General features: G+C 35.6%; 1 protein-coding gene across 4 annotated transcripts in view; it reads right to left on the minus strand.

Annotated features, from left to right (window-relative positions):
• Positions 1 to 16,413, minus strand: part of LOC118267117 (dual specificity calcium/calmodulin-dependent 3',5'-cyclic nucleotide phosphodiesterase 1A) — a 125,318-nt gene that overhangs the window by 97,521 nt on the left and 11,384 nt on the right. For all 4 annotated transcript variants that reach the window (XM_035580935.2, XM_035580928.2, XM_035580943.2 and 1 more), the window contains exon 2: positions 15,466 to 15,517. In XM_035580935.2, coding sequence (XP_035436828.2) covers positions 15,466 to 15,517 — 52 coding nt within the window. The remainder of the gene's footprint in view (positions 1 to 15,465; positions 15,518 to 16,413) is intronic.

Genomic DNA, 16,413 nt, shown 5'->3' on the forward strand with positions numbered 1-16,413 from the left:
AAATATGAGCGACGTAATCTTATGGAACTGTCCGGTTAACTTTTATAACGAAACTAACAAACCCGGAGAACTCCGCTGCCTCCACCAATGATCCCTGTTTTCCTGCTTTTCTTTTGATTTTTTTCCGAATTTTCTTTGCTATATACCCGAAACCTTTCTAACGAATGTAAAACTGTGGAAATCGGTTCGTGCGTTCTGGAGTGATAGCGTCAGGAGGGAAAACCCGACTTATTTTTATAAGATAGGTAATTGATTTACCTTTAACACGCAAAACAAGATTGGTCTCATTACAAGATGTTATCTAAGTTCTAGTTAATATTTGGAGAAAAGCTACTTTCGACACAAAACATTTTAATGGATACTTTTTCTTCTGTTATGACTCCTTAGTCGGAGCGTTAATAGGCTATTTTAAATAGCTTAAACGTAAGTAAGATTAAGCATCAGCTATGATTGCACAAAATTACCTAGTATAATAATTTTAAGTGCCATCTATAAATAAAATTATTTTTTAATAATTTACGCTGAAAAATCCTACTTAATGCTAAGCCTTCTTTTTTTAAGGTAGGTAAATATCAATGTCGGTTAACATACTAAAACCTATACATATACATAACATATAAAACATAAGAGTAACCACTTTTCTGAAAACCGAACACTAACCTACGAAAACAGATCAACCTAAGAACCTCCTCATTTTGAAGTCGGTTAAAAATATACTGATAAAAATACAATGCATCTATTTGCTATTTCGGAGGGTCATTTATATTTTGAAGCACTCCACCTACTTATAATAGCACTCAGTTAATGTTTCAAGTTCATCTCGATCTAATAATTGCACGCGGCCGTCCGCGAGTGTCGTCTGCACGTGGGTGTATCGTAAAGCACCGTCGTAATATAAAATACACATCTTACAGTTATAACTATTTTGTCCCGAGTCTCTACTATTTTTTCGCGAATGATTCATCGTGAACTTATTTATGTTCTAATGTATAGATTTGGTTGTTCTGTTTTTATAACGATATTTTCTAGTGGCGGATATTAGAATGTCCATGTTAAGATAACTATTGCTTTGGGATTGGGTTTTTGGGTAGTTTTTAACTTACTAGCTTTCCTGCTCATGTGGTCGAAGGAAAATTGAGCTTACATCATACTTTTGAGCCTCTGAACTATCTTGAAACGAACGAAATCGCTAACCCGCCTTGATAGATTAATGTTTAAACCTTCTCCGTGTGAAAAGAGGCATTTGCTCAGCAGTGGCCACACTTATATACTAGGTACATTCTACACAATTTACTAGTTTTTTATTCAATCAAAATACATTATGGTTCTCGTTATCGCATTGTGAAATAATTGAACCAACTAGGTATATACCACGCGTAATAAATACTTTTGTATCACAATTTTCTTTTACTGCAAAATAAGATTACATTTTTATAAAACATTTATTTATTTATTTATTTATTATATTACTTTGACGCTGTAGCTGAAAACAAGAGTTTTAAGTTATTATAGGTACCTATGCAACATGGTTTTCCTTATATTTTAAGGCAATAAATTAAGTAAATAGGAAACCAAGTGCATTTAATTTCTACTCACTTCGATAAAATATAAAGTCATTCTACTGAGGACAGATCAATTAAACATGCTCTGTCATACTAGTTAAAATTATTGTTAAAAAGTTATCAATTTTGTACCAAAGAGTTAGGTATCGAGCTAGACACACGAATCTCGCAAATAGAATTAATGTATTCGCACAGAGATGGAAAAATCAGACCAAAAATCCATCCAACTTCAGCTCATTGGAGCGTGCGTAATCGTGCGTATTCGCGCGAGCCTTTAAATCTCCGAAGTAAAATGTGCACAATGCAGTCAAGATAAGGTTGAATTTGCTATGTAAATAATTACATTTTTACTTCACAAAAGAGATAGTGGTTGTACAGTCACGTTTGTTGTTTTACGTTTTGTAGTGGACTGTGTATGTGTTTATTAACAATGGACACAAGGACAACTAATGAATTCTTTGTTTTGAACTCAAATATTTTGCTCGACACGTTTCTGGTGTATAATGAATCTCTTTCATACAGAATTCCGTGTTTTGGTTTAGTTAAACGAAGGTTTCTTTTCCAGGTTTTGTCAAAATTGAAAAGAAAACGGAGTTGGAAAGCTTACTGGGCGTCTTATTTGTGAAGCCTTTGAGACACAGCTCACAGCCACTGCTTTTGATAAAATCATCTCCAGTGCCTATTTAACAGTTCACTGCTCGAGTATGAACCACCTGTATCCTTAGTACGAGTTTGCTTTACGTTTAAAGTAATCGAAACTCTGATTGGCCGGCTCGAATGAACCAATCAATCAGAGCAAGGATATTGAACATGAGAGGTGCCGTAATCTTCAGGTTTGGTTTGGCAGCCATGGAGATACTAGTAAAAAATAATTTAGCTCATGAAAGAATACTGATGTTCGATTTCTCTCAGATATGTAATTGCTAAGTCGACTCATATAACACCCGCAGAAAGACTAGGGGTACCTACTAATAAATGTATTCTACTCTGCTGTCACCTCACAGATAGCTTTTATGTTATAACAAGTATACTGAATGGTTACATTGTTATAGTTAAGTATAGATGTCAACAAAAGCCAATGGAAGCCCTCGCCGTAACCTTGTCGGAGTTTTAACTCTACGCAGAAGAAACACAAGTAATAAGATTAATTGGTTACTATCTATCATCACTGTTTGATTGGCTAAATATCAATTAAGTAGATTGACTAAATATGTATCTATTCCATTACTGCGCACATATACGGCGCTTTGTTGTTTACTTGTTCAGTAATTACTTAGCTATTGAAATATATGTATTGCTATATGTACGTGTGTGCTGTTACTATCGTAGCGACGCGACATGTGAAAGTGATCTTTTGTATTTATATACTTCATAATTGCTATTAGTTATTTGCTAACGTAAGTAGTTAGACTGTTAAGCTGTTTCTGTTTGGCTAAAGTCCCATTTGGGCGGCAATACATTTGATGCAACAAATGTTTTGATTTTAGTGTTATTATCGGTGAATCTAGAGACACAGCCTAGTGAAAGACGAACGGACAATAACGGACGATATTAATTCAACCCTTAGTTACTTAGTATAAGGTTGAAAATAAGAATTTTAATAAACAGACAAGTTTATTTTTAAAGCCATTGCCTTAATCTACTTAAGTACTTACTACGACTTTTTGTTTGGGAAGTTATTGTGTCCTCCAAAATTATGAGCTTTGCGACTAACTGACATTTCTTTGTTTTTCTACGGTATCAGTATTGTTGTAATCGTTTAATTATCGAAGGTACAATGACAAAGAGAGTCACCGAAAACCGACGTGAAACAACGGTTGCCTTGTGTTTCGATGTGTGAGTGAGGTTACCGGAGGCCCAATTCCCTCTTCCTAATCTTCCCAATCCCCGATTCAGCAACAATCCTTAAATTCCTAACCCCTGCTTCCTAAAAATTTAATACTTATATGAATATTCCAAACAAAACGTGCTAAAAGATCACGAAGTATTTTAATTTGCGTCTCAATTAACGGTTTAGAAGCCTGCGGACGTTCTCAGGCAGTTGAGCTGATTTAATAAAAGGAATGTTATTAGATCTCGCTGCAATATCGGTGGTATAAATCAGCTAGAGTCGGCTTGCAAGCTTACATAGACTCTCAAGCTTGTAAAAGCGTAAGATTATCTCACTTTTTGACAACTTCATTCGTTTTGCACTGATAACTCTCAAACCGAAAGGCTGGTTCAATTTAACTATGTTTTAAGAGATAGGGCTTTCTGTTTCCCAGCTTAATACATCATAGAGTTGAAATCATAGTAATGCAAAGTTATTTTATTTTTCATCCTACTCTGTTACGGAGTTAAAAATTGCGTCACAGCGGGAATGACCCGAGCTAACTCATTCATTGTGTAATTTAAAAGGTACACAAATACCTTATCTTTATATCTTATCTTATTTTTAACATAACCCAGTTGTTAGTGGGACAAATCTCACCTTCATTACGATACGTAGTGGGCACTGATCTCGGTGACATATAAAGCCACGAGCTCGCTTTAATTATGTTTAAACGTTTTATAGTGACACTGTAAAAGCGTGCTGACAGCCCTAGTTATCGTACCGTCTATCTAGTCTTTATAACCGTCCAGAAACTTATAACAACCTGTGGCGGTTAGCAACAGGTTTATCTATAGCAAAGGAACACAAAAGCCAATCTATTCGTTACATAAAGCAACAAACTTAAATATTTATCTTTGAAGATTTTCCTTTTATGCAAGTTGTCTTTTAAAAACGTGAGGTCGCGACCTTACATTAAAATGGAGTTGAATTAAAAATCTATGTTTGTGTTTGAAGAGTCACGCGCCGAGTTTTCTTTGTACATTTCCTTGTATTGATATATGTATATTAAATTCCTTCTAAAACTTAGACTACAAAGAAGATATTTGTATTCTATGAAAGTTTTATTTTGTGGACACGCTTCCTGTATCCACGAGTTGAGGCGCAAGAGTCATGCCGAAATCATTTTAGTACCGGTTGGTATTTGCCGCTGGTCTGCAGAAAAAAAAAATGTTTTCCAGTGTAAAGACTAACAATACTATTTCTTCCACATACCAATAGAGGATCAGAACGAGGATTTTAATCATTAGTGACAGGATACACGTAAAGTGCATTACATGTCTAACTATTTGTATAAACACTTTTGCTATTTACAGTAAAATTAAGGAAAGAGATAAATTGAATTAATTGAAGCCACGTCACAAATGTTAACATTAGTTAACCTCGCGTATTAATAAACTAACTGCAGATGTGTTATTGAATTGATTAATTGAACGTAATTGGATTAATTTGTTTGTAGATCGCAATTCTTTAATTTGATCAAAACATTTTTTTCAGGTAAATTGCAAAAACTTTTTGCCTTTTATCAATACAAAGTAGCATTAAAACAGAAAGTAGGTTTCTAAAGAAAGCCTCAATGACAGACGTTTAAGTAAATTGATTCATTTATCTACGTACGTGGCCATCAGTAATGAGCCATATTTGCAGAGTAATTTTATGAATTCCTAATCATTCTAGAATAGTACAGTGCTATTTTCCCCCTTCAGTATAAAGCGTAGGGTTTATTATTGGCATAGTATCGTATCGATTATTTTAATAACACAAAGTTTGCTTGCATTTTCCAATGCATTGTTCAGACAATTTCTTTTATACTTTGCAAAATTGTAAAGTCATATGAAAGACATACGACTCCGTTACTAATTTAGTCATTATACGATTATTTTCTTTGCAATTACTATTGATTTTCCGCGACCCGATCATGCATCATTTTATATGCATGATGAGTGGCCTTTCAAAGTTTGTAATTCGCCAACTCATTTTATCATTATTTTAATGTCAATCGAATTGTATAGCCATGAAGATATACTCATATACTTATACGTGGATTGTTTAAACGACGTTATTAGCCATTTCTACGACATTACCTTGTACCATACCATCGATCAACGATTCTCACATACATTACGGATATGCCGAATCTTTATCTATACTTATAATAAATCTGTAGAAGGGTAAATTCTGTACATTGAAAATATTGAAAAAATAAAAAGCAGGGGTGTTACTCGATCGATACCAAACCCAAATATGTGATAAAAAAAATTTTGTCTGTCTGTATGTATGTTCAGGCATCACGTGAAAACTAACGGTTCGATTTCGATGAAAGTTAGTATAATTATACCTTATTGACCTGGGCATAAAATAGGATACTTTTTATTCTGGAAAAATACGTAGAAAAAAAATTCAGGTTTATACTATAGAACGTGAGTTCAAGAGCAGTAGTTCAATAGAGGTATCTCCTTAATTATTATGGGCCTAGCCGTATTTGGGTCCAATAGATATTATAAGATGTCATTGTCAGAGTTACTCAAAATGGAGAAATAAAACTTCCACGGGAAGACCGACATCCGCGCGGACGGAGTCGCGGGCGGAAGCTAGTACAAAATACTAGTAAAACATGTCGATTGAATAGTAGGCATTAGGTTTTTATATTTTTGTCTTAGAGTGATTTGACATTGTACAATGTACACACATATATATGTATAATATCTGTAGTCTTATGTATTTAGCTATGTTCCCATAGAAACAAATTAAAATAAATATTCAAAATTCATTGTCTTATAATAGATCCTTCGTCGACTTGATAGCCTATGAAAATAGTTTAGCTAAGATCAATTTATTAACAAGATAGTTATTATGATGAGCTAAGATAACTAAGCTGAAGCCGAACTAGCGGCGTTGACGTCAAACTGTGTTCCAACTTCCAACGAACTTCGCAATTAGGTATTTCTGTTGGAGAGGTTTAATTATTATAGCTAAACAAAAATACGTTAGAAATATTAATGATTTACTTATCATAGCTTTATTATAACTATTGTGAGACATACTAAATTAACTAAAAATCACGCTTTACATTAATCGTCGCCCAGCCTACAGTAGGCCGTTGCCTCGTCTGCGCACGCTGCTCATAATGAAGAGTCCCTCTGTGACTCGAATGTAGTAGTGCTTTTCTCCATTAATGTACTTGAGAAAACCGTGATTTTTAGTTAATTTTTTTATCAATGAAATCTCAAGTAAGGTAACTCAAAAGTGCTGACTTTTTTGAGGGGAAAAAATCATCCAATGACTTCTCTCGCATTGGTTGAGGCGAGAAAGAGAGTCTCAACTCGTACTGACTAAAGACCACCACGTTTCTACTACAACTAACAGAAAACTTAACCCGTTAAAACGTCCGCAGCTCCGGAAAAAACAACTCCGGACTAAGGTACATAATTAAATTATCCTCAATTTATCTTAATTTTTTTATATAGAAGGTATCATGTCAACCAACAAGTAGGTACACTGACACGACTCATTAACTATTGTTTTTAATTTCGGGAGTGAGGCACATCCTTGCCGGTCATTCTGCAAACACGGCCGTACCATTAATTAGCACACATATACATAGATCATACTAAGTACTATGTTTATGTTGTTCGGTGACATTTCAAGCTAATTCCTCGAGTCTTGAGCTGAAAATAGTTCCAGTTGTTCATTTACACTAAGTGCACCGTAAACTTTTGATATATTACGGAATTCTTAAAAGATCTATATAAGTACTCGTAATTTTTTTTAATGTTGCCCTACACTAGGATTTTTTTCTTTGTTGTGGTTGCGTTTACAAACATGTAATTTCACAATGTATTAAAATGTGTTCGTATGACTCTTAGTGTTTAGAGGAGCTTCTAAAGCAGATAAAGTGGAGATAAGACCAAGAACTAGGGACTGGACTATAACGCAGGGATAGACTTCTTGTGCATATTTTTGGGTTTTTTGGTCATATTTCAACCGCTTCTGTTGTATATTGCGTATAGTTTGATCACTAATTATGACTTAAGTATTGACAAAAGGTTTCTATATAGAATACATACTCTTACATACAATCTAGAAATATCAGGTCAAAGACAGCTAACACTGTCGCAGTTCGCACATATAAGGAACAAGTACCTTAGCTAATAATAATAATTAATTCACAGCCTTGCAACAAATGTGCGTACCTACACGACGATAACGCCTGTTTACTTATTTATGAAACTTTAGCACACCTGGCTAGAGAACCGCACGATAACCTCCTCTCAGAACTCTCTCTCTACGATATTTAATATCGTAAGTAGTATTTGACGTACTAAAGTACCAAGAATTTGTATTAGTGAAACCATGATCATAAAAATGGTAATGAGTAGTTGTTGCCGTATAATAAATAAATAAATAATAGAGAGATTCTTCAACATTTATTAACAATCGATGAATCATTACCCAATTAGTACACAACACGATACAGTCAAGATTTAATCAATCGCTACCATTTTGTACTGCTATCTATACATGGCGCTATCATGCTAAATCGTAACAAGTGTAACAGCCCATAGACTTAGTAAAGCAAGGCTGATTTGTATCGATAAATGTTGCTGATAACGATTGTTATCAACCAGCTGATACGTAATCGGTGCACACTACTTTTAGGATTCCATATTTTGTTCAATCTGTACATAAATAACGCAGCGGTTTAGAGTTCCGCATTTAGAGATAGCGACGTCAGACGCAGGGTGACCTGTAGCCTGTGACTGACAGACTGCGATAGAGGGGAACTGGAACCATTCAAAAGTTATGAACATACACACACGTATGTCGGTTTCACTATCGATTTTTTTTTAATTCACCTCAACACAACACAAATCTTCCCACATGTCGACACAGAGATTTCACTATACTATTATTTTATCTTAATACATTTATATACTCGAATAAAGATTTAAGATAGGTACCTTGAAAATGATACGGAACATCGACGCGTCACAGTTGTCAGCTAATAACATAATACTTTAACAGGCAATTTTAGGAACGTTACGCTAAAACCGTGTAACAATTTTTTGTTCGTATCTCTTATCATTTGATGGGTGTTATCATTAAGATTGTTGTACGAAATTCGTAGTGGCGTAGTGAACAATTGATGAGCCACTCAGACATGTGAAAATACAGACTAGCAGATATAATACCGTTCGTTGAACATTATTTGATTTATAGTATTCGTAATAAATACATATAATGCATTGCGTTGTATGGAATACGTGACTGAAACAGGAAAAGAGAGGGATGTAATGAACAACAGCAGATTTAGATTGTCACTTTATCAGTATTGAAACACGCTTTATTTTTAACGCGATGATTATTATTGATCTAACTAAAAATATGAGCAAATAATAATCCGCGGAGATGATAGTGATGGCGCAGTTCTAGTTCCGAAATGTTCGTGTCATCGATAAGGATAATTATATCGAGCCACGATAAAGTGATTAGTTGATTGTCCACATTACTGGTGATTAAGTATTTCTTCCGGTCGTAAAAGTATCGTAGTTTATAGAAGCCAGCTTACCGAGGAGTATGAAACTAAGTGGTTGGCCTTATGAGGTAAGTTAAAGATAAAACTATAATTTATAGGACGAGGTCATGTTGCGAGCGAGAAGCGATTAGTTAATAAATACAACGGATTTTACAAAGTAAGTACGTAGCCTCAAATGGCTTTAAATACTAGGTCACAGAGTACACCGTTTACAGCGAAGCCGAAGGTGCGATCCATACTGAGTAATTAAAGTAAAACGACTATATCCATAAATACCATTTACTGCATCAATGTAAATTACTTCATCGGTAGTAAAACATTACAATTTCCACTGCAATATAGTTTATTAAAGCAATCCACTTTTTTATCTGTCCGCAGCGTTGCCAAGCTTCGTCGGTATCTCCAAGCTTGTATGACAAGGAGTAGATTTATTAAATTCTACCAGAGAAGATAAATGCAAACACGAAGCTCGTAAAGTACAGCCAGTAGTAATGCGAGAGATGGCGTGCCAAGACTTCAGTTGTTTGAAAAGTGCAACGTAGTAGAGAGGAAAACTTTACACTGTACCTGTCAGTTGGCTGTTTTACATTAAGACGGAATCAAGTTACAAGTAACTTAGTGGTGGTTGCCTATCTCACGGGTAAAGATCTCACTAGAGGTATCAACTTCTCCGTCTTTGCTTAAAAATTGCTGCTGTATTTATAAGACCTTTTTTATTCTGGTTTTTGTTGTCCTACAACTAGATGAAAGTATCAAGCAGTCATACATAGCATACATAGTATATAATAAATAGTATTTGAGACAAAATACTGATTATTTTTTGTTTCTGCACTACATTTGACAGAGACGCAAAAAACCGACATGTGGTGCTTATTTTAATTCAGCTGATGAGTCAAGTAATTGCTAGCAGCTGCATTTTACATAGACAGTTTTAAAATAAGTTTCTATAATAGCAACTACGTACATTTGCTGCATGAATAATTGATCAAGGCGGAAGAAGTCATTGGATGATTTTCCCCCTCAAAAAACCCCTGACCTGACCACAATGGGACGCCTTTACTTATTTATAGACAAAGTTATGGCTTAACAACATAATTATTAGTTGGGAAATTCAAATACCTTCGAAATTATCGACGAATATGTATGTATACCTGGGACAAGCAATTTGGTTGGGTAGGTGAGTACATTATTTTGAGAAGGATGTCAAGGAATGCTATGAAAAGGGCTATGCTCGGGGTTTGTTTGCGAGATGGAATCAAAATTGAGGAGATCCGCAAACGAACTAAAGTCGTTGATATGGCCCAGGGGATTCCAGAGGATTAGCAAGCTGAAGTAGCAGTGGACAGGACATATATAACTGGGAGAAAGGACAGCGGCTAAAACAGGAAATTTGTCGAGTGGAAACCACATTCAAGCAAGTGCAGCGCAGGCCTTCCACACAAGGTGGACAGACCTAATTAAGATCGGAGGGAGCTGCTGGATGCAGGTCGGGTCCCAACTTATCTGAGGGGGCGTACGTTCAGCAGTCTTGTGGCTGATATGATGAGGAACGTAATGAATAGATATTTCTTTAAGCACATAAATGCATGTATAACATGTTCACTGCAGCTGCAACTCACACGTATAAAATGACCTCTAGATTATGGGTTAAAAGACAAGCGATAGCGGATTGTTGTTTTAAATTACATACGAAGATTTTTATGTGTGTGTCCTTAGAAATATATATTTGTAAGGTTACAATTATTAATCGGGGTTATCATTAAGGTATCACATATTTTCCTAGAATAATAATGCTTAAGCATAAAACTCGAAAAAGACTAATTTGGTTAACATACAGATTTTTCATGGAGAAGAACATCGGAATAAGTGCCATAGAAAAATGAAAAGGTCGAAGCGTGTCGAGTCAATAGTCCTGCAATAAAAATGTCGACCAATCGGATTGTAAACTTCGTAGAGCTAGAACTGAACTATTTGGTTTTCATGTTTAAAGTGATTTAGTCTAAAGCTGTTACTGCTACTGGTAAAATTTTAAATATTTTAGTAGGTATTACCTACTGATATAATGTCCACTGATTACTTTATCCACTGTTATTTCTCGTACGTGGTACGTACTCGTATTATCCCAAGCACCTCTGGTTACCGACCATTATACCGAGAGAGGCCCAAACATACCGTGTACCTAATAGCTCAATCGCTGAACGCATAAATAAATAAAGTAGCCATTAAGTAACCAGCACGCAACGCCACGCGCTATCCGCTACTATATCACACCGGCCGCCAATTAACAATTAATTCGCTGCAGTTTGCTTGTACCGACAATTTCATAGATTCATTGTGAACCCCACTTGCCCCGACACTAGATAACAACGCATAAATATGTAGGTGATAGCTAAAACATTACATTAACATAGTAACTCGATAAATTAATAGATAGCTAACGGAAACGTCGTATACTTGTTGTGTGTTATTTGTTTAATATTTTCCTGTACAGTTATGGCAGCAGGTATGTTGACATCGACTGATTAAAAGTGAACTTTTTGTAAATCCGGTAAGAGCCATTATCGAACGGTACGGATGTTTTACTACCGGTGCATTACGATTACAATAGATAATAGTCCAGTAAGACAATAGTGTCGGTTTGATATCTTTATTCGCAGTAGTAAAATTTTCGCGGTGACGAGTCGCTGGTTGTACTTGACGGTGTACTTGAGCACCGTGTTTACATGCCTGGCAATGATACATTGGATAAGTGTTGCGTTAGACGTCACAAATGGCTCCGTTAGGAAACTAGAACCATTTGTCTAAATTCAATGCATTCAACACTTATTGTATAGAATAGGTACTACACTAAATGGAAATGTAGAATTTTTATCGTGTTTGTTGACATGAATAGGTTCATGGCATTTGTATTTCACTAATTAAGAATTTATTTGGTGATTCATCAGCGGACAGTACAAAGGAATGGATTTTGTACATTTCTATCTCCCTTCTGAGTCTTAAAAGTCATTTCAAATCAAATGCTCAACAAGACGTTCTCGTCAATCCTTAACAAATCACAATATCTATTTAAACGCCATAAGAAGCTAAACGTATTACGCATTGTAGTATGATTTAATTCGACAAAGTGGTTAATATGGACTCTGATTGTCCACAATTGCTGAGAGCAACTGAGCAATTCCTCACATCAAGGGAACAGACCGTAATTGATCCACCACGCGATCCCAGAACCTACATTGGAGGTCACGTCTTTGATTGTTAGGACTAGGTACTTGTTGCACGATAGATTCGTAGGAGCCTTGTAAGTCAATGTTCTGTTTCCAACATATATTATCCACAAACGTAAGTTATTATTATGTATACGTACATAAATCTTCGAACAAAAAACTGTTATTAAGTGTTATTTTTAATAGACCTCTATTAAAGAAGTAGGTTGTGTATTCTATTTGACTGATCTTATTTTTCTTTGATAGGTGTTCCATTAATCTGTATAGGACCTACCTGTCCTACCTATTGTCACCAAGTCGGGATCTGATAATAAGAATTTCGGAAAATAGAGAGCAACGCTCTAAATATAGGTTACATATTGACCTATCTATATCATATACGTAGGTATGTATTATATTAAATTGTTGTTGACGCCTGGTATTGATCATCATCGGGTTTAATAAAACACCAACACACAAAAATGTATTGGACTTATAGAGCGAACCACTTTGTTAGTCAACAGTCAACCAAATAATAAATGGTTTTTAGTTTTACAGTTTATTTGTTTTTAAAGACGGTTTTTTTAATTAAACAAAGTCAATTTTCGTCAGTCAACAATCCAATTGTCTCCCATATAAGCCACAAACGTCTAATTCGGCCATCTGCAAGATCTATCGATTATAATCATCAATTCAATGATCAATAAATATTGTTCTGAACTTGGCACTGAACGTTAGACCTATTGCAATTATATTCCATTTATTATGATGAGGTCCACATCACTTGACTGCACTTACCGTCTAATGTAAATAACGCAAATTAATAGTATTAGTCACGAGTGAAACGTGCAGCCAGGGACTTCGTACCATTTAGTCATACAATTTGAAACTTGATTCGATTTGGTGAACTAAGTACTTAACATGGGACTTGTAAGACCAGTTTGCTAGTTCTAAGCAAAATTAATAAGATTTTACTGCGAAAACCCAAGAAACAATGCTTTTGAGTGAAACTACTTACACTCAAATAAGATGCAAATTGGTGACTTTTGATTAGAGTTTAGAAACATACTAAGTTCTGAATCGAACCGTATTTAGTTCAAAACAAACGTTGTCAATACTCAGAGTTGAGTTGATGACAAAGGCTTCTCGCTACAACATTGGAGACGATTCGCAGAAATATAGTTGCATCTCAATCTAGTCCTTGGGAATTCAGGCGCAATATTACATACATGCGAACTAACACATGCAGGGAATTGTTTCATTCAACTCGGCCGGGTGAACACGCCTATCCATGAATACGATTTAAATCCCCATAACGTTGCTGCAATAGAACAGAAAATTAATAAGAGTACGTCTATTGCACACGCAATGTTGAAACGATTGGGAACGGAATAGAACTAAACGTGTATTCCCTCATCACGCAAAACAGTTGGACCAAGAATGCAATTTTCTATTGAATGCCATTTTGTAAAACATGGAAAAGACAGAAATAATGGACGTAGAGTAACATCGAATAGTAGAAAACTGGCAGGAATCAATCCTTGTTTTGTCTTTCTTTCACGACTCAAATAATACTGCTGTACCTTCGTTAGTTAGTTTTTTTCTTTAGCACAAATGTCACAGATGAATCCGCGGGCAGACTAGTAAATGTTCATTGGTTCATTTACCACAAATGGTTAAAAATAGAAAAAGTGAGGAAAATAAAATTATTAACAGAATAACGGCTGTCGGGTTAGATAGCTGTGGATATGTCCAATGCGACATAACATAGCTCGTTTAGCTTTTCATAATGAAAGCCTTAATTAACACATATTTTCGGTAGGCAGGTTCAGTGATGGTAACGCATGTTGGTATGAATAGGCCATTAAGCTAGGACGGCCAATGTTCTGCAAATGAAAGCAAAGGCAAAAGGAGCGCCGAGGATTTGAAAATAGCACCATCATACATCCTTCTTGGTTGAATGTTATGTATATTTTATTTGGGAGGGTAATCCGTAGATACTATAATCAATGTGTTACTGAAAAATATTAGTAGCGGGCTGCCTAGCGGTCTATCGGAGCTCCGGCTCGAAAAGCAGGAGTAGGAACGGCGTGGTTTTTAGTCAGTAAGAGACTCGCTCTCGCCTTGCCCAAGGCGGGAGAAAAGTTATTAAACTTACATTAGGGAATGTAACTATTACTATTTGCAATTTCCACAGCTTTCTCATTAGGTATTGCTCTAGTCGTGGAAACAGTAGTTGAACAATATCTCAGGTATATTACCTAAATACAAAGATAGAAGCTAGATTATAGTATAGATCTGGTCACGCGCCCCGGATTTGATTGTAACCTACGGCGTAAGTTAAAAGGTACGATGGGATTGTCATGAATAGTTTATATAAATCCCTAAATAAATAAAGATTTTAAAAGGGATTTCAACCAAAAGAAAAGCCATGAGAAGTACACCGGAAAATTGAAAAAAATAAATACGAATACCTGTACGAAGCCGGAGCGGGTTGGCACAGGCAGTAATTATATCATGCTTTGAACTTATGAAACCCGCAAACGTTTAAAAGTCGCGTCTTCCTTCTAGTTCAAAGAGGCAGTCAAACTTTAAGCCAAAAGGAACTTGTTAAACTCCTTTTACTGATGGAAATTCACGTTATCTTATTTGACTTCATATTTAGCTTAAGCCCATCTACTTTACTAACTTAATATATAGTTCACACATGGTTAGTTACCTGGAAAATCTCAGGTTTGCTAAGTTACTAGGTTACTAAGTTCACCGTTTGTTAAAGTACTTAATGCATAATTTACCTATCTAAGGTCTTCAAGAATAATGAATAATGATCTTTCGTTAGGTACTTCCGTTTTGTCACGTCCGTGACGCTTGTCTGGTGGTGATACAAAGAGAAGATTACTAAACTATGCTTTGCACAACTATTGTTTCATAACAATACCTATCAAAAACATTATCGTTCTTTTTTAATAAGTAATAATAATCCATTTCGAAGATTATTAGACACCAGTGACTTACGGCGAAGGAAAACATTGTGAGAAAATCAAAACTAATAATTTCTAATTATAAATTTGAAATCGTACACCTATCTTTGGGCAATCGTGGTGATTAAAGCTCAAACCTTCTACGTGAGACAAGAGGCCTAGAGCTAAACAGCGAGCACATACAAACTGAATGTGATGTGAATTAGACTCCTAAGCTGTTAGTAGGAAAGTGTATGATGTTAACCAGTTCCACCGTTCCTGCTTTACACGTCTCGAACTTAAAAAATAAGATAAAAATAATAATTGTACTTACTGGTCTCCTCCTCTGCTTCATCTGACAAGTCTGAGGACTTGTCCTCGATTTTCTGCAAACATATAAAAATAACTCATCAATAAAATAAACATTTACACTAGATACAGGCACAAAAATAAAGAAATATTGCTTTCTATTGAAATACAAATGCATGCAGGTACAGGAATCCAAACATCAGACATGATTTCCTTGAGTAGTGAGCCTAGTGCGGGCTTAGATTCCTTAAAAGTAAGACTGGGAAAGCATTATTATTCTTAAAACCAAATAGTAGAGAACTCCACTTCAGAACTTGTGAACAGCGTACAACGGTACTAGTAGCAGCAAAAGTTACACGTTTGTTCGTTGACATTTCAGAAAATATTTCTCATTTATAAATCGTCAAGCTTTTTTTCGTTTTACAGTCGATGGAACTCAACACCGACCACAAGAGCAGTAAAGGGCTCTAGACGCCGAGAAACGAGAAAAAGTTAAATTAAATAATCAACAAAGCCCTCTGTGAATTATATCGGGTTCCTATTTATAACGAGTTTTTTTTTTGGAAAATAACTCTTAGTTAAGCGATGCCACAAACCGTGGCGATGCGCGACAAGTGGTTTAATATTATAAGTGGAATCATAACAATACCGCACCGCTTTACCGCGCGACGTTGCGGCTTTTTATCACGTTGTCCATCTTACACAGGTCACCGCTATTACGTGCCGCCGCGGCCTACGTTGTTATTAACCCGTTGCAATCGCGGCTACTCGTTTACACTCTACCTCATTACAATTATCAGTTTAAGCCAGTCAAAACCGCTCAAACCCCATGCGATTCTTCCATCGCACAAATTGCGTTAAATCAATTGAGAGATCAAATAATAGAGCCGATGTTGATATAAAATACATAGTTGTACTTAATGGCGCGATTAATTTAATAAAGCTGTTTAGGAGCTCAGCTTCAGTCCACTTA

The sequence above is a fragment of the Spodoptera frugiperda genome, chromosome 25, assembly GCF_023101765.2.
Source record: "Spodoptera frugiperda isolate SF20-4 chromosome 25, AGI-APGP_CSIRO_Sfru_2.0, whole genome shotgun sequence".
Lineage (NCBI taxonomy): Eukaryota > Metazoa > Arthropoda > Insecta > Lepidoptera > Noctuidae > Spodoptera > Spodoptera frugiperda.